This window comes from Centrocercus urophasianus, unplaced genomic scaffold, assembly GCF_019232065.1.
Source record: "Centrocercus urophasianus isolate 14NV4802_14NV808 unplaced genomic scaffold, USGS_Curo_1.0 seq_10, whole genome shotgun sequence".
NCBI classification, from domain to species: domain Eukaryota; kingdom Metazoa; phylum Chordata; class Aves; order Galliformes; family Phasianidae; genus Centrocercus; species Centrocercus urophasianus.
The window spans coordinates 25206188-25224803 of NW_024884142.1; the positions used below are offsets into that span (position 1 = coordinate 25206188).

The following is an 18616-nucleotide window of genomic DNA, read 5'->3' on the forward strand; positions in this document are numbered from 1 at the left end:
ACCGAGCTTAGGCAAAGTACTTTAGAAAATTCTTATTGCTCATTGTTGTTTTATGTTAATTTTATTTCATCTGATCACATTAATCCTTTCTGGTAAGCAATAAGTGCTTAAAGCACTTTCAGTTCTAATGATAAAAAGCTCTAGCTAAAACTGCTATCACCATTTCCACTGCAAAGGATTCAGAAGACGCAAATCTTTGTGTTTGAGAGGAGCGAGAAGCACATTCTGAGGCTACAGCACGTTGCTTTCAATGCAAACATCAAGTTATTACTGAAAGTTTCAGCAGAGATCTAATGGAATCATTGACATTGAGAAATTAGGCACCTATTTTGCAAGTCACCTGCATATTTTCTCTCTTAGCAGTGTTAAATCTTCAGAAATCCTACTGAAATCAGTTTTTCAGAAATACAGCCCTCTTTTTCTCCAGTTTCTTTGCATATGATTTTCTCAAAAAGCAATCACATTCACATGCAAAATTCAATTATATGGCCAAAAATTAGGTCATAACCCTGGACTGAAAGGTTTGAAGTCTCTAAACTGCAACTAGAACTCCTGACAAAGCCTTCCCCCAGACTCACCAGCCCAACTTCAGCTCTCCAATTATAGCTCCTTGGTTTTGGCTCTCTAGAGGGTCTCTACCTAGAAGAAGCTGTTCTCTGTGCTGGGGTTTGTAGTGAGTCATCTTTACAGCACCTCAATATTAATGGACAGAGTGGTTTTACAAGTCCACATTGACTATGCCCCACTAGGAATGCTGCAAAGCTATCTGCACATTACTGGTGTGGCTGTTTCAATCGACTTCATTCCTTCCAGCATTTGATGCCATATTTAATATGCCTCTAAATTTGGAGTAATTTTCATGCAACACAGCTAAAAAAAAAAAAAATATGAGCAGTAAACTTTCACACAGATGGCAGTGCAGTGTGAAATGTCATTCCATTTTCCCACACTAAGATAAGAAAGTTTAAATGCCAAGTAAACTGGAAATTTTCCTCTGGGGAAAAAGAAAATGCAAAAATGTTAGAAGCCAATGCCTGTAAGGAGCTCAGCAACCCCCGTTTTGTCACTTGTTATACAATCATGTTTATTGCAAGCCAGGGGTTGATTCACTGGAATGTGTTGCTCCAAACCACTGTATTTCCCAATCTCTTACTGCCATCTTATGCCGTATTTTGTCACTGCACAACCCACGGCTTACTAAAAATTGTCAAAGAAAATCTTTATCATGTATATCATTACTTTCGTAACTGTTTGCAACCCTATGAGCTCATTATTATCTGACACTCCTTTCTGCACCCTCAGTTCTGTAGGACAACACTGGAACATAGGATTAACTTTGAAATTGATGGGAACTGAGTACCATGGCACCTCTGAGGATCATGTTTAAAAGCACAATAAATAATAAGGTCACCTTCTCACAATTGTTTCTGCAGTTGCCCACTGCTTTTCAAACACATGGCTCAATTCTCTTTTGCACTGAGCGACTTCTTGTGTCTCACACAGAGACCACAATGCAAATGAAGACAGGCCTGTACAGGTTTGTCCTCTGCAAAAAGATGGTCACAAATGCTGAGAACAGACTCACAGTACACATTATTCACACGAAAACAACTTGGAAAGGTTGCAGATCTAAGGAGCCTTAAATGCCAGAACAGCAAAGTGAGTGAGGCACAAGCAAAATTAGCTGCCTTTTAAGGTGATCTCTTAAAACAGTTTTGTTTTTGTTTGTTTTTTTTTCCCCCCTCAGAAGCTAATCTAAGTTACATCTGGGACTTCTGTGGGCATCTTCTTTCTTGGATTCCATGTTAAATTTCCAGTCTGAAGGTAAAGGAACACCCTGGCATTCTACGAGCATGAAATTTCATACATTCAAAGCATGAAAATTCAGTTTAAAGAATTAGCATGGGTTTACTTCTTTCTAGTTTTCAGCCAGCCAAGATATTTCCCCAGCACTGTCTCAGAAAACGACTCCATTTTAGTTCTGTTCGAGACATTGATGATCACAGTTTAGTAAATAATATATCTCGTGACTGATATATGAGAGCAAATAGATTCATTTCTCCTTTTCTTTTCCCACTCGGTTGTGGTTTTGTTCTGGTTGTTGCACTGATGAAAATTAAAACAGAGCTCAGCTTCCCAATAGAGGTAATGCAAACTAACTTTCCAATTCACAGCAAACTCTGCAGTCACATTTTATGCTACATCAAGTCCATTTTCTTAAAACGCATCGATTTCAACCATTCCCAACTATTGCAATCCTAAAGCAAAGTGTTGCAAGACAACTAACATTTGTATTGATTTTTCAATATGTACTACAACAACTCCTTTTAAACACACTTCAGTGATCACTCTAAATCACAATGCAACCCAAGGAGAGAGCAAAGTATTTCACTGTTTGGCTCTCTCTAGCTCTGGAGCAATTCCTATGTATCACTTAATAATATATCCACAGGAGAATCAACCAGTGCAGTAGGACTCCTCCATCTAAAAGCAAAATTATATTCTTCTGTACAAGTTTCTTTAGAGATATTAGTGCAAAATGGTATTATGAAAAAGAGGACAAATTGATGTCATTTATTCCACCCTCAGACATCATTCAGCACTTGACACTGCTCTTGCTCTATGTCACACTCCAGTGAGGAAATCTAAGTCGGACTTGAAGTCCCCATTTTCTGATTACTTGCAAAGAGAAGGAACGCAGATTTTAACCTTGAAAATCTACAAAACACAACAGATTTATATAAACAGAATAACATGGTTAATGTTACAACCACCTATTTTCCTTCGTATTTGTGCAAATCCACATGGTCTGTATTTTTAAATATGAGACATAATTCACCCTTTCAGGACCAAAACAAGGCTTCCACTGAAAACAAGAAACATTGCAGTTTCCCTCAATATCATTAAAAATACTTGATTATTTTTAATCTAAACCTCATTATTAATTACAGATCTTATTATTAAAAAAGAGGAAGAACAAAAGTAGAGAAAGGTGGCATGAATTAACACAGCCTCGTTCTCATTGGTAACACTGGCCTCCCGAAAAATGGAGGAAGACAGCAGATGTCAAGTTCTACTACTAAAAGAGCAAAAAAGACTTCATTTCTTAAACAAAACCTAAAGTGATGCTCTGTTATGTGAGATTATTCAGAGAAGAATTCAACTTCGTATGAGGTCCATAGATGCTATAATAGAGACCTACAATAAAATAATTTGCCAACTTGACATCAATAGCTAGCAAAACCATCCTCTAAACTAAAGATGATGTATTTACAAGGCTGAAGGGCATTCTACACATACCTAGGCATGCATAGAGCAATTGTCTATAGAAATACCATATTAAAAAAAAAAAAATAAAAAAAAAAAATAAAAGTTTAATAGTACAGAAAATATTGCCTTTGTTCCAGTTTTCAGGATATAATTTCCTATTGGGGGGTGGGGGAGGAACAAAAAAAAAGAATAGAAACATTTGCCTTTGCTATGCACCTTGCAAGGCTTTTGAACTGATTCTAATTGTTTGCTATTTTACATACGTGTTTAACAATGTTATGTCCTTCAGCTTTACTAAGTACAATGTCAATTTGCTCCATTTCACAGCTACTTTCAAGAGTCCATACAAATCTGTCCTCTTTACGAATTCATTTTACACTTAATAGCAAAGCTGCAAAACTCCAAATTCAAAGTTCTAGCATGCTTACAAATACTCCTGTGAGATTCAGCTTTCAGATCACAGACCACTCTGCCTTGGTATAACTACACCCTGATATCTGCTTTGACAACTCTTCTTCTGTCATCCCTCATTCTCAAATTCACTACGCAGTTTCATATTGCCTCTCAAGATCTTACCTGCTCCATTTTATTTCACCTCCAAACATCTTCAAATGCATTTTTATATGCATTGTTTCCTGTGAACATTTATTCCTGGTTGTCAGTTCTGAGCAGTACATTCAGTTATGATTTGACTCTTCGCTCACTGCATCACTTATATTTCCATCAACCCAGTTGTTATTACAGTTGTTATTCCAAAAATATCTCAGGTTTACTTGTGAAATTATCAGGGTAACTTCAAAATCTAGAAGAATCTTCTCTGCTAATTAAAAGCAAGATCAGGAGTCATAGCTCCCATCTCTTCCACCTGTTAGCAACTGTAGAGTGTGAAGACAGGCCAACAGCCCACTGATTGAGGTGCATCAGCAACATGTAACTGCTGCAACAAGCATTTTTATCAGAGCAATCATACTACTGCACAAAGAGTCTGCTCTGGGGCTCAGGAATCTTAGAGATGCTTTTCATGGGCACCTGCTATCATCAGAAACATCACCATCACCTGTGTCATGCAAGGGGCACCTGAGCAGGATGGCAGTCAATGCTCCTAGCTTCAGGAATATTAGGCAGTGCATACTGTTCTTATCACTTTGCATGGTTTCACTTTAAAGCTTCTTGCAGAGGACTGTCTCAGTGCTTTTTTAGGTCTTTAATAGTGGGAGAAATCTCTAAAAGTTAGAGAAAAAGTTGAAAAAAAAAAATCAGATGGATTGAATAGACTAAAGCAGAAGGCAGAGGATATAGACAAACCCCATGGTCATTAGTGGCAATTTTTCTGACACAGAACAGTTTTAAACACACAAAAACAACCTGGTGAGCGCACAGCTTGGCTTCATGATAGTATCTTTAAAAGCTTTATCGATCATTGCTTAATGAGTGGCATTCAATATTTACTCTGTCCATTAATACTGCTACATATTTAAGTAAATTTACTACAAACCTTTGAGTAAAAGAAAAAATAAGAATGACAAAGAAGAAAGAATACTTTCAAAAGCATTTATTTTTTATTTCCCTGTTTGATGAAATAATTTATTTCCAAGGAATACATATTGAATATACAATTTCCTCTGTACCCATTTTCCTTTAATATTTCCCTTCTTAAAGACAGCCCTTTTTCACATCAGATCCAGAACTGATTTTTATAAGTGACTGGGCACTGATATTTTGGATTCTGTTACAAGCTTCTTCCTTGTCTTCCTTGTCATATAATTTTGATCAAAGTCAGTGACGCTCAAACTTTTAGGTGTCTCTACTTTCGGTTATTCATGTTGAGAACATGGAACATCATCTCCAGAGATAATGAATACCTAACAGGTTCAATCTATTTCATCTGAGGCTTCGAGTGTTCAGCAAGTCTGAAGAGAAAACTGAATTAAAGGGAAGAAGACTCCAAAAGTCACGAGGCATGCAAAAGTCACTGACACTTCTTAAGGCAGATATGATATTAACAACGGGAAAGGCAACCTGTACAGAATCTTTCTAATGACAGGACATGAAGTACATACTGCATCAAGAAGATTAATAAGGAAAAAAAAAAAAGACAGAACTTCAATTCCCTTCGTATTTCCTTTCCTGCCACTTCCAATGAACTTGCATCTGACTTGTAACGTAAAATCAGGTCTCGATGTCTCTACACAACATGTTTCCATCTAGGAGAGTACAGCAATATTTATCTGTATCGTATCAGGCAGATATTCTAACACAAATTCTGAAGGTTACAAGACCTTTTACAAAAACATACAGCACTGTTAGCTTTCAGCCTCTATGCCTGATTTAAATATCCAGATTTAAAGTAATCAAAATAAAATGTATCACATATGTACACAGTAACAACATACCTCAGAAATTCTGAAACAAACGAGACCAGACATACAGGTGAATGCTAGCTGGATACACCTATGAAACGCGGGGTTAGCTCATTAAAATACTTTGAATTTATTAAAATAAATTGAATTTTAGAATTTCAACAAATATCTTCACATTTTTTGGCATCTGCCTTGACTGAAAATTAGTTAAGATATGAAAAGCCTACAGAAGATTGAGACTGTAGTTCAACAACATTCTGAGGACTACCTTCCTCAAACTAGTGGAAATGCTTTTCCTAAAACAGCCTGGGATACTGTTGGGTCTCCTTTGCTTCAAGGGCATAACACCAGCTTATGCTCAACTTCATGTCCACCAGTATCTCCAAATCCTTTCCCCTAAAGATGTTTTTCAGCCAACCAGCCCCAGACTGTACTGGTTATTCTCCCTCAGTTCCAACAACTACCATTTGCCCTTGTTGAATTACATAAGGTTCCTGTCTTCTCCAGGCACTTCTCCAGCCTGTCCAGATATCTCTCCCTGGCAGCTCCCAGGTTTGTATCCCAAGCAAATTTGCTGAGAGTGCCCTATTTCTCATCACCAGGTTATAAATAAAGATGCTGAATAGCACTGGCTTCAGTCCCTGGAGCACCCTGCTGGTGACTGGTCTCTAGATGAATTTTGTGCAGCTGATCACAACTCTCTGAGCATGGAGGCTCAGTCATTTTTTGGTCCACATCACTGGTCCACCTACCTTGTCTGAACTTCATCGGTTTTACAGTCTTGAAAAATTTGTTGAAGTCACAATGAACACATCCACTGCTCCCCATTTATCTACTATACATATAGTAGATAACCATATATATAGTACATATACATTGTAGATAACTATACTATAGCAGATTATTTCACAGTCATTTTGTTAGGCTGGAGAGCTGAGTGGAAAGGAGCTTCATGAAGTTCAGCAAGAGGAAATTCCACATCTAGTGAGAAATAGCTCGGTGCATGCTCAGTGCAGGAGGCCAATGGCATCTTGGCTTGTATCAGGAATGGTGTGGTGAGCAGGACTAGGGAAGTCATCCTGCCGCTGTACTCAGCATTGGTGAGACCTCACCTCAAGTACTGTGTTCAGTTTTGAGCACCTCAGAACAGAAAGGACTTTGAGGTGCTGGAGCAGGTCCAAAGAAGGGCAACGAGGCTTGTGAAGGGCTTGGAGAAAATGCCCTACGAGGAAAGACTGCAGGGTGACCTCATTGCAGCCTTTCAACATGTAAAGGAAGCCTGCAAGCAGGAGGAGAATCAACTCTTTGAAAGGGTAGATAACTGCAGGACAAGGGAAAATGGTTTTAAGTTGAGGGAGGGAAGATTTATGTTGGATGTCAAGGGGAAATTCTTTAGAGAGAGTGGTGAGGTGCTGGAACAGGCTGCCCAGAGAGGTTGTGGATGCCCCGTCCCTGGAGGTGTTTGAGGCCAGATTGGATGGGGTTCTGGACAGCCTAGTCTAGTATTAAATGTGGAGATTAGTGGCCCTGCATGGGCAGGGGGGTTAGAGATTCATGATCCTTGAGGTCTCTTCCAACCCAGGCCATTCTCTGATTCTTTGATTCTATGAGACTGAAGGAACTGGGCCTGTTTAGTCTGGGGAAAAAAGGGTGAGGGGAGGCCTTTGTCTGCAAAGTCAACCCAAGATCCCTGCACAAAGAAGCAACAGCAGGAAGTAGGGCTGGTTTGTGACAGAAGAGGCACGATAGTGCTGCACAACCCATGCTTCCATGTACAGAGAGGGTCAACAAAAAGAGCTCGATCCTGGAGCTCTTCCTCATGACACATACCCCTCAGGTTCATAGAATCGCAAGGTTGGAAACAACCTATAAGATCATCTAGTCCAACAGTCTCCTCATCACCATTGCCACCACAAGCACTAAACCATATCACACAGCTCCTCATCCAGACGCCTCCTGAACACTGCCAGGGACGGCGACTCCACCACCTCCCTGGGCAGCCATTCCAGTGCCTGACCACTCTCTGAGAGAAATAGTTCTTCCTTATGTCCAAGCTAAACTTCCTCTGATACAACTTGCAGCCATTGCCCCGTGTCCTGCTCGTTGCCTGGGAGAAGAGGCCAAATCCCTCTTCACCACAACCTGCCTTCAGGAGGTTCTAGAGTGTAATAAGGTCTCCCCTGAGCCTCCTCTTCTCCAGACTAAACAATCCCAGCTCCCTCAGCTGCTCCTCATAAGACTTATGCTCCAGACCCCTCACCAGTTTCATTGCCCTTTTCTGGACACATTCCACGACCTCAACATCTTTCCTGTAGTGAGAAGCCCAAAACTGAACACAGTACTCGAGGCGCGGCTTCACCAGTGCTGAGTAGTGGGGGATGATCACCTCCCTGCTCCTGCTGGCCACACTATTTCTGATGTAGGCCAGGATGCTGTTGGCCCTCTTGGCCACCTGGACACACTGTCGGCTCATGTTCAGCCGAGCACCAACCAACACTCCCAGGTCCTTCTCTTCCTCACACTCATCCAGCCACTCATCCCCAAGCCTATAACACTGCATGGGGCTGTTGTGCCCAAAGTGCAGGACCCGACACTTGGCCTTGTTGAACCTCAGCCCAGTGGTCCAGCCTGTCTAAAACCCTCTGAAGAGCCTCCCTATCCTCAGGCAGATCGACACCACCTCCCAGCTTGGTGTCATCTGCAAAGTTACTGAGGTACATTCAATCCCTTCATCTAGGTCATCAATAAAGATATTAAACGAGATGGGCCCCAGTACCGACCCCTGGGGGACACCACTTGAAACAGGTCGCCAGCTGGACTTCACTCCATTCACCACTATCTGTTGGGCACGGCCCTCTAGCCAGTTCCTTACCCAAAGAAGGTAGACCTGTCCAGGCCATAGGCAGCCAGTTTCCCCAGAAGAATACTGTGAGAGACCGTGTCAAAGGCTTTGCTGAAGTCTAGGTAGACTACATCAACAGCCCTTCCCTCATCTACCAGTCATAGAAGGAGATGAGGTTGGTCAAGAACGACCTGCCTTTCATGAACCCGTGCTGGCTGGGCCTGATCCCCTGGACACTGCACACATGCCGTGCAATCTCATCCAAGATGATTTGCTCCATAACCTTCCCTGGTACTGAGGTCAGGCTGACAGGCCTGTAGTTCCCCGGATCCTCCTTACGGCCCTTCTTGAAGATGGGAGTCACATCAGCAAGCCTCCAATCCTCTGGGACCTCACCTATTAACCAGGAGTGCTGACAGATGGCCGAGAGGGGCTCGGCAATCATCCCCGCCAGCTCCCTCAGCACTCGAGGGTGTAGCCCATCCGCTGTTGCTCTACTCCAGGTCCTACTATACCGCGAATATACAATAAGAGGTGAAAAACGACATAAACAGGGCAACATTCCCCACAGAAGAGTCTCACTCTCCACGACCGCCGGCCGGCTGTCACGGCGCAGCGGCCGGCGAAGGACCGACCGCCTCGCTACGCGACAGGGCGGGACGCTCAGCAGCTCTCGCGAGACTTCGGCTGAGACCGCAGCGATGGTGCTGGGGCGTCACGTCCGGCGCCACCCAGGGTGCAGCGGGAGCGCTGGTTGCTATGGTGGCGCGACGGGCTCGCTCGGATGGCGCTGCCCGTGCCGCCTCCCGCGCGCGTTTTCGCCGAGCTCTGCCCCGTTCCAGCTCCAGCCTCAGTCCCGGCCCCGCTCCCGGCGGGTGGCGGCTGCGGCCTCCCTGCGCCGTCCGGCCGGGAAGTCCACGTGAGAGGCAGCGCGGAGCTGAGCGCTGTCCCAGACCGTGCGAGGGTGTCGCTACGGCTAGGCAGCCGGAAGGGGGTGGCCGGCGCGGCGCGAAGCAGCGTGTCCCGCAGGCTGGAGTACATCGCACAGAGCGCCCGGCAACGCGGCGTCCCGGTGAGCGGCGGCTCGGAGCCCCGTCGGAGCCTCCGGAGGCGTCAGCCCGCGGGACGCCTCGGCGCAGTGCCGCGGTGCGGGCTGTGCAGCGAGCCGCGTGTTAGGCGTGGTGAAAGCGTAGTGTTGCATGTAACGCCTTTTCCTCACTCTGATTCCGTCCCTCCTTGCGGTTCCGCTGCGTGCTTTTTCCGCGCATCATCACGTAAAGCAGTGGGAGATGGAAAAAGGCTTCTCAGCCCTGATTCGGGGAACGGTCGTGCTGCAGCTGTGGGACTGGATGGCGCGGATGCTGGCTGTGGTGGGCTGCATCTGTCACCCGCGTTTTTCACTTAGGAGGTGGTAGCGTGTGTTTCTGTCACATCCCGTGAGCCCCGCTCAGACTGCTGACAACCAGGAGGAGGATTAATTTGCCAACAGCACGGCTTGATTCTGTGTCGGATGACACATGAAAGGAGTGAGCTGTGCTATATGAATGAGAGCGCTTTGAGGTGCTGTGCACATTACTGCAAGCTAGAGAAAATAATCACAGTGATGGTGTAAGCGGGTAGAAAAAAGGCTGGTTTTACACTGAGAGCTGAGCAGTCCGTGAGTTGTTACAGTAATTTCTCAGGATTCTGTTGCTATTTCAGAGATAGCACGTGTTGGAGGATGGATCTGTTCCTTCTCTCTGCTGATGAGAGAGACTGTGACATGCTGCGGAAGTTCTGGGCTTCTCAGTGTTAGCAGTGTGTTAGCTCCAGAGAACAACAAGTTATGTTTGTTGCTTTTTTTTAGAGGGTAGTTCCCTATGGTGTCATTTTTATTGCTTTGTTCTATCCAATTTTCAGTCACTACTGCTGGAGCAATCATTTGCCTTTTCTGTTGACTAATAACTGCTGGCAGTTTGTTCTCAACGTTTCCTAACATCCCTTGTTGTTAATGGCATTCTAGACTCTTAACATTCTCCATATGGCTCTGTTTCTTTCAAGGTTATAGAAGGCCTCTTTAGAAAGAGTGGGTTAGTCTGTGCATTTACTTATTTATTAATCCATGGATCCCTTTCCTTAACCCCTTATACTGCTGTTGTAGGAAGCCTGTGAGATCAGGAGAGTGTAACCTGTGCAGCAGCAGGAGCTTGTGTTAGCAGCTTGTCATGGTGCCTGGGGCTGCACCTAATTTCCATGCATATTTACAAAGGAATTTAATCAGAAGTAGGTGCACGTAGTAGAATTTATTTATAGAGTGCTATAAGGATATACTCCAGAGCACAGAATCTGCTTAGGGAGCTGCAGGGAAAGAACAGTCAGTAGGGAAAGCAATCTCTTGCTGAGCCCAGCTGTTTAAAAAGGAACATTTTTCCTTTTCTGTAGAAGCGCGCTGTTTAATATTCACAACTTAGAATATACCTGGGGAGTAGTGTGTGACAGTAACACCCATTTTCTTTAATCACTGCATCTAACAATTGTCATTGGCCATCTTGTTTAAAAACAGCACTGCTGGTACTTGGGCCAGTTATCTGAGGCTTTGGAGTGAGTGTTATTTAACAAAACAAACAAACCGTTCACAGACAGTATCCAGCACGCTCTGGCTTGGGATTTATCCATGCTAGGGAATGTCCTTGGATATACGTGCAACATTCTCCATATTTGGAGCCCATTATCCAGGAACCACAGTCATGGATGCACATCCATACAGTCAGTGGAGAAAAACATTGTGACATTTTGCTCACTTATTTACGGTTTTCCAGTTTCAATGCATCCTTGATTAAGAGATGTAGAAACCTCCATAAGATATCCGGGTTTTAAGACTGCTATGTATTTTAAGAAGTATCCTCAAAGTATCCTGACATTTGCTTGAAGAAAACAATTGCAGAAGTCCAGGATACCTGAGGCATTGAAAGTGTAACTTTTCGTAGGACACAGAGAAAACTGTTCTTCCCTTCTGGCTATTGTGATCAAATGAACAGAGTTTTGCAGCCAAAATATAAATAGTAGACATAAGCAGTATGGGAAAAAAAACAAAACAAAACAAAACAAAAAAAAAAAAAAACAAAAAACAAACAAAAAAAAAACCAGCCTTTTGCTTTTGATGTAGTCAAACCCCATATTCCAACTTAAAACTCTGTGATCACCTACTTGTCTGTTCTGTTTCCTTGTCTGAAGATAGAACACCCTACTAAAAGGGAACAAAATGTCTAACAGGAGATGTATTGCAGGAGGCCACATTGTTATGACTTCAGCAATTATGTCTTCCATTTATCTCCAGTAACTCTTGCAGCTTCTGTCAAATCCGGTGAGATAAAAATTAGCTGTGAGGGAAATGTTACAATAGATGGCACAAGAGGATCTTTCCCTCCCAATCGCATTGATCTTGCACTAGTGCCTAGAACCACACGATGGCACTGCCCTTAAACATACTGCAACGGGGCGAGTGCAAGACCAAAACGCAAACAAAAGATGTAGAAGATGAATTCCTTCAGGGGAAACAGAACTTTTTAAAAGGGATTAAAGAATGGGAGGGGGAAAAAAAAAACAAGAAAAAAAAAAAAAACACTTTTTCTGTTTACTCTCAAGTTCTATTACAGTGTAATTATTTCTGTAAATAAGAGTTATATGTGTGGTTATTCCTGTAAGAAAAGAAAGCTTTCCTGTAGAATTTAAATTGAGTCTGCTAAAAGTAGAAAGATTTACTCCATTTCATGAATAAAAGGAGTAAAGGAATTCATTCGCTGTTCATTGCAGGGGAGTTGGACTAGAAGACCTTTAAGGGTCCCTTCCAACTCTAAGGACTCTGCGATTCTATGATCCTTTACTGAACAGCAGCTGGCCACGCTTCCCAATTACCTCAAATCTGTGACTGTAAAGGGGGAAATACAGCTCCTAGGAATTCACTGTGCCTGGTCCTTGCCCTTGCTAGGAGAGATTTTCCAAAAAAAAAGGATGGTTGTGCTTGTATTTCAGCACTGCTTATCAATCACAGCATTGAACAGTTAGAATTTGTTTCTTGTACATGCTGTGCAATGATAATTATGGGTCTCATTTCCATTTCATATTTTAGATGGAAAATGCTTCTCACAATTAATGTTATTTCTAAAAAAAATATATACACAGTATTCAATAGAAGTGAACACTTGAGTTCTGTGTACGAAATATTCTGACACAGAGCGTCTTCTGAAATGCATCAACCCTGAAAACAGGTATTATGTGTTCCTATGGAATTAGGATTAATAATAAAAGCATTTTCAGTAATTTGGAAATCTTAGCTTTGTTGTAGGTAAACTGTTCACCCAAATTGTTTACCGAAGAAGGCAGTGGATGAAAGAAATGTTAGGCTACCAGCAAGCTGGTTGGGTATTCAGATGTAGCCAGAGTTACTCTGTGTCTGAGTTTTACTCTGTATGTGAGTAAGGTTTTTCTAGCGCTCTGTACAGACATCACATTGAATAATATAGCTGCTATTACTGCAGAATGCCAGATTGGAATAGCCTCTGTTAAGGGTTTCCTTCCTACTGAATAACCACTGATTAGGCATTGTTTAAATCGTCTTGCCATGAGCTGCTGTGGTTGAAATATCTTAAAATCTGAAGAGTACTTTCCATATGCTAGCTTTCTGAAAGCAGCTGAAATCTCCTGTTTGTTTTTTTTGTTTGTTTTTTTGGGTTTTTTTTTGTTTTGTTTTGTTTTGTTTTGTATCAGATGGATTGACAATTACATGCTGATACACAGAGCTGCTAGCTAGCAGTTGCTTTCAAGACCTCATTCCTGCCTTCAGGTGGATAGCAGCAGAATTAACTTATAGCGCTGCTGCGTGATTTACTTTAAATAACATCAAGAAATCTTTAACATCCAGCTTTAACTGAAGAGATTTGCATGGAAAATTCCCAACTTCTGTTGCTAGGTTATAAGTAATAAGCCAAAACCGTTCAACTTCTACTGAGCACAATGTACATACATTTCCAACAGACCCTTCATTTCTGTCTTTTAAGGTTATTGTATCTCGTTTTAGGAAGAAAATATGACTGTAACAGAGGATTTTAGCAGAGTAGAGGACACCTACCAGATGGAAGCAGAGGTATGTATTCACCCTAACGAAACAAAGCAATGGAGCAAGGACCGATGCAAAATTTACCCACTGTCTGTTCTCGTAATGAGGAGTAGGTATTCTCTGCAGGAAAAGCAACGTAGCCCAAAAAAAATAAGGAAGGACTACAGTTTAAAAGCATTATTTGGTTGCAGTTTTCTGTTGCATACAAAACTTCTGCTACTGTAACATGGAAAGGATTTTTTTTCTTCTCATATTAACATGCTGTAATGCTACAGAAGGGACTGCTTTGTGCTAGGACTCCAGGGCTGTCGTCCTGTGGTGGTGTGAGCAGACCTTTTGCTCTCTCCTCCACCCCTGGATGTTCTTGCCCTCCTTCCTCAAGGAGTTTTACTTAGGTAGTAAGGTAGTAGGTTGATTCAGAAAGCTGCTCCAATTAAAAGCTAATCCAGGAAAAAAGTGGTTATTTTTTCAATGTTTTAGCTCTGTGAGCTGGAGGCAGTGCAAGGCAGAGGACAGGAATGGATGGGGGACAGTGGCACAGCAGCCCTAATCTAGACTTGTTTAAGCCACAGCTGAACAACACTTGGACTTTAGTCTGTTCTACATGACTCTGCCATCAGCCTGCTGCAAGTAAAGCAAAGCTAATTGTTTCCTAGGTAATTCGCTTTGAATTCTGCAGGTAAAAAGTGCTGAGTGAAAGTCAAATATTATGGGAATAATCCCATTTACTCCAGAATCAGCTAAAGAGGGTGTATTTTTCCACATTCATACCACTGGGAGAAGTAAATGCTATGCTGAAAGTATTCCCTAAGGGATATTATGTATTTTTGGTCTATGAATCTTTTCAGCTTTTATCCCTTCATTCACTACAAAGCAACTTTCCTGGTTCTTACAAAATAAACATAGAAGTCCACAATAAAATGATAGCATTTTTATAGAGCTGCTGCTTACAGTCCCCTAAAACAGAGTTCAGCCTCTTCAGTTTTCTTGTTTAAGGTATATTCTCCTAACAACAAATATACAAATAATTGAATATTTGGAGAACAAAATTTGAATTTTGGAAATGAGTCCTTGGCTACGTATGATGATATCATCAGTGTCATCTACTGAACAACTTTAATTTCATAGTTTAGATTACAACTTTCATGAAAGCTTCAATTACAGAGTTTTTTAAATAGCCTATAGTTAAAAATTAATAAAGCTATATTTATTAATTGTTTAGGCAGTTCTTTGTTACCAGCAAACTTAGGCCTACAACGTCAGTCTTACGTGGTAACTTAACCAATCACCGTCTTTTTCCTGCCATTAATTTTCAGTCAAGATTATAAGTGGAAAGCAGATTACATGGATTGAGTATTCAGTCAGTCATTTGGACCAGCTGTAAAAGTTCTATGGTTGCACAGTGCTTGGGAACATTAAAATCTGCCTACCTGTAGTGCTGCTGCTGCTGGCTCTACCATATGCTTAAGTAGCAGTGTTGTGGCTCCTAATGCAGAGATTCATTTCTCTTTGCCTCTCCCTTTATGTAAGGACTTCTTTTGTTAATGCTGTTTCGTTATCTTTGAAGCTCCATTGGCCAGTGTGCTGTACTACTTCAGCAATATAAATGAATTTAAAATTAATAACATTGCCTTCTGTACTAAAGAATTTGCCACTGTGTTTGTTATACATCAAATCACAGAAAGTCATGCATTGTTTCATTCTTTAGACTTTTTGCCATGTGTCTACTGTAAGAATTTTCAGAAGGCTTAAGAAATTCCCAGACAAATAACTATTTTAAGTTATAGTTAAGATACACTTTCAACTGCAGCTCTAATTCATTCTTTAGCAAAGGAAAATATGCAGAAGAATGAAGTTTTATGAGATCACAAAGCTTTATGATATCTTAATAATAATAGTGCATTTATTGCATGCTAATCAAATGAAGATCAAGTAGTTCTTGTGCACATCTTAATGTACTTGCCTTTTTATAAACCACAACTTCTGGTCCTTTACAGCCTTACCCAAATCTTACCATGTGCCTGTAATGGTTTTGCCCACCCTATGTTTTCACACTTCTTAATCTTCATCATAATTTTATTAAAGAAATCAAAAGCCCGTTTTACATTTTATTGCTCAGATATCCTCTTTAAATTGAAGTAAAAATTACTGAATGTAGTCCTAAGTAATCTAAGTGAAAACTGGGAAAGAACAAAATTCAGAATTGCTCAGTGTTTCTCTGCTCCCAAGAGTACCTGATTACATGCTGCTTTATTAACAATAAATTTCCTCAGTGCCCAAAGCCACCCCAGACTGAGTTGCTTATCTCTTACTTAAGACCCACCATTCTTTTGCTTGATCATTCTTCTGCTTCATGCCCTTGAGGGAGCTAATCTTGTAAATGTTGATAGCAATCTGGAAGACACTATGTCAGTCCTTGTAGTGAGACTATATCATAGTGAGACCAACTTCCACAAAATGCAATTAGAACCATTTTCTTGGAAAGCAGCACAAGAAAATACATGACTATGTCAAGAGCTCTCACTGAAGAAAGAAATCTAGCTTTAGTCTCATCTTTGGTCTTAGTTCAGATTGGTGCTGCACCTCCCAAAAGAGATTCAGCCAACAATTTATGCATAAAGGGTATATAAATCAAACATATGTGCATACTTGGTGCACTTTTGCACAACGGACATGATTTGTCATCATAGAAGGTGTAATTACCCTGTCACTTGATCTTGGCCAGTTTTTAAGGCCCTAAGCTGAGCTGTGGCTCAGTTTCGTGAGGACTGAGCCAGTACAAAGATTCAAGCCAGGATAAGGTGTATGTGCACTGAGAGAGGCTAACAGGAGCAACAGAATTAGTGCATTAATTGCTTTGTGATAATTGTCAGTATCCATTTTTACCTCACCCTGTAGATGAAGTAGCCCTCTCTCACTGAAAGATTCAACTCACTTAGATGATCTTTACCACCAGGTAAATGTGTGGCATGCCTATAGGAAGTTACTGCAGTACAGGTGACGTGCAGTAGTTTGGATTTCCATAGCTATGCCTATACTGGGGTAGGCTGTATGGATTGCATGGAGAATGTGATCTGTATTTCATGTGGGTCAGCAGTGGAATTTCCTCTACAACAACTTTCTTTGTCCCAACCTGCTGAAGCTTTATTGCTGTCCAGAAAGAGTCAGGGATAAGAGGTGTTAACCCTGACTCGGTGATCAGAGCAGTGTACTGCTAGGTGAATTTGAGGATTTGGTCCTAAAAAAAGATTTTGAGAGCTGGGATTTCTGCTTGCTGAACGCTTCGGCAGCGGGGCATCATTACTTCAGTGCTCACAACTGCTCTCCTGCAGAGAAGGCTGTAAGGCTCTGAATCCAGGCTGATAGCAATGCTTGCTTTGTAGCACTTGGGAAAACACTTTAATTCCTTATGTATCTATATTTAATGCTTCTTATTGCCAAAGCTACAGACCGATAAATGTTTAAATTGTATTTAATCCAAGACTGAAGTGCTGTGGTCTTTTTAGCCTCTGGAATTAATCTGTTCACCCACCACAATGTTTTGAGCCCACTGCAAACTAGACTAGACTAGGCTTATTTTCTTCTCTTAGTTTAGATTTCTTGAATGTAATGCATGAAATTAAAACGCAATTTTCCTTCATGCACAATGTTTTCCACATCATTTTGCTTGGGCTTCTGCATAATTAACATCTAGTAATCTAAGTTTAAATTTAAAAGAGAAGAGCTAAGATGCATCTAATCATGTGTCCCAAATAGCATGTGTTCATTTTTCAAATTGTCTGCATACCAAGAATGCCATGCTTCCTCCCAAAGGGGAATTTTCTTAATCCTCAGTTTTAAATCATTTTATGAGTTTCTTTCTGTTGCAAAGCAAACAGCTCATCATCTGTACGGGTATACAAGTGTTCCAACTCAGTAAACGTTTGTGTTATATACAGGATTAGCACATTAAGTTAGTTTGTAGCTATCTGTCTTCATGCTGATTTAGTTAGACATGTTCAATCATTGGAGAAAACAAAGAAAAAATTACTTGTCTGATGTCTATGTTCACTTCCAGGTCTGTATTATATTCACTGATTTTGGAAAAATGCAGAATGTTTGCAATTTACTTACTGAAAAGTTAGGAACTTCTGTTACCATCAGCCCACCTCATTTCTACCACACGCCAGAAGCCATAGACACCCTTCGGTAAGTTTTCTGTTGTGCCACAAATTTTACAGCCTCAGATAATATTTAATATGCATACTTAATTTCTACAGTTCGTAATGGGAGAAAATAGTTTCCTTCATACATAACAAAATTTGTGTTTCAGATTTTAGCATTTGGTCTAAATATAACTTAATGCTTTTCAGCTTAGGAGATTGAATCTTGTTCTTTCTGCAGTGCCCCTGCGCAAAGCAGAATGTGATAAATGTTTTCTCACTGATTTCCACTGGAAGTATAACCTACTGCAAATATTAGGTCAACACAATTTGACTTAGGTTACATCAACATGTGTTTCTTGAATTTATTCGTGAAGGTACAATTATGTTACCAGATGTTGATAATTCTAAGTACCTTTACCAATTCCCAGTGCTGACAGCTACTGATGTGCTCTGACGTGAGCCATATGCAGTGCTTACTTAGAATCAGAACCTGCTCCTTGCTTATAGTCTTGCTATTTTAGTCTTGCTGTTTGTACAAGTTGGCTTTGCTTATTACCATGCTGCTTTTTCTACCTCTCAGCCGTAGAGTGTGTGTCTCTGCTGTTGGAAACACACGGCAGAAAGCTCAAGAAGTGTGTCGGCTGTTTGGCCAGTCATTGGGAAAGCCTTTATTAATAAAAGAAGAAGAAACAAAAGAATGGGGAGGCCACATAGACAGTCACCTATCTAACTCCGCAGACTCACTGACACTGCAGGAAAGAATCCAGAATGCCACTGCTTATGCATCTTGTAGAGTGTTTGCTGTGTTTGAGATAAAGGGAAAAGAAAACAGAAGAAACAAGTTGCTCTAAAAAATTTCAAATGATACTTATTTTCTTAATAAATTTTCATGCTTTCTTAATAA

The 18616-nt window shown here is 41.2% G+C and overlaps 1 protein-coding gene across 1 annotated transcript; it reads left to right on the plus strand.

Moving 5' to 3' along the window:
- Nucleotides 1–9231: 9231 nt before the first annotated feature.
- IRAK1BP1 (interleukin 1 receptor associated kinase 1 binding protein 1) lies at nucleotides 9232–18600 on the plus strand. Its single transcript, XM_042822692.1, has 4 exons — nucleotides 9232–9544; nucleotides 13529–13594; nucleotides 17625–17755; nucleotides 18293–18600. The coding sequence occupies exons 1-4, from the start codon at nucleotides 9257–9259 to the stop codon at nucleotides 18561–18563; spliced, it is 756 nt and encodes a 251-aa protein (XP_042678626.1). The 5' UTR covers nucleotides 9232–9256; the 3' UTR covers nucleotides 18564–18600.
- Nucleotides 18601–18616: the final 16 nt, after the last annotated feature.

Bases quoted from the DNA above. Each gene is read 5' to 3' on its own strand.
- IRAK1BP1 (XM_042822692.1), top strand. From the start codon at position 9,257: ATGGCGCTGCCCGTGCCGCCTCCCGCGCGCGTTTTCGCCGAGCTCTGC. The intron at 9,545-13,528 runs GTGAGCGGCGGC...ATCTCGTTTTAG, and splicing joins CCCGGCAACGCGGCGTCCCG to GAAGAAAATATGACTGTAAC. The intron at 13,595-17,624 runs GTATGTATTCAC...GTTCACTTCCAG, and splicing joins CCTACCAGATGGAAGCAGAG to GTCTGTATTATATTCACTGA.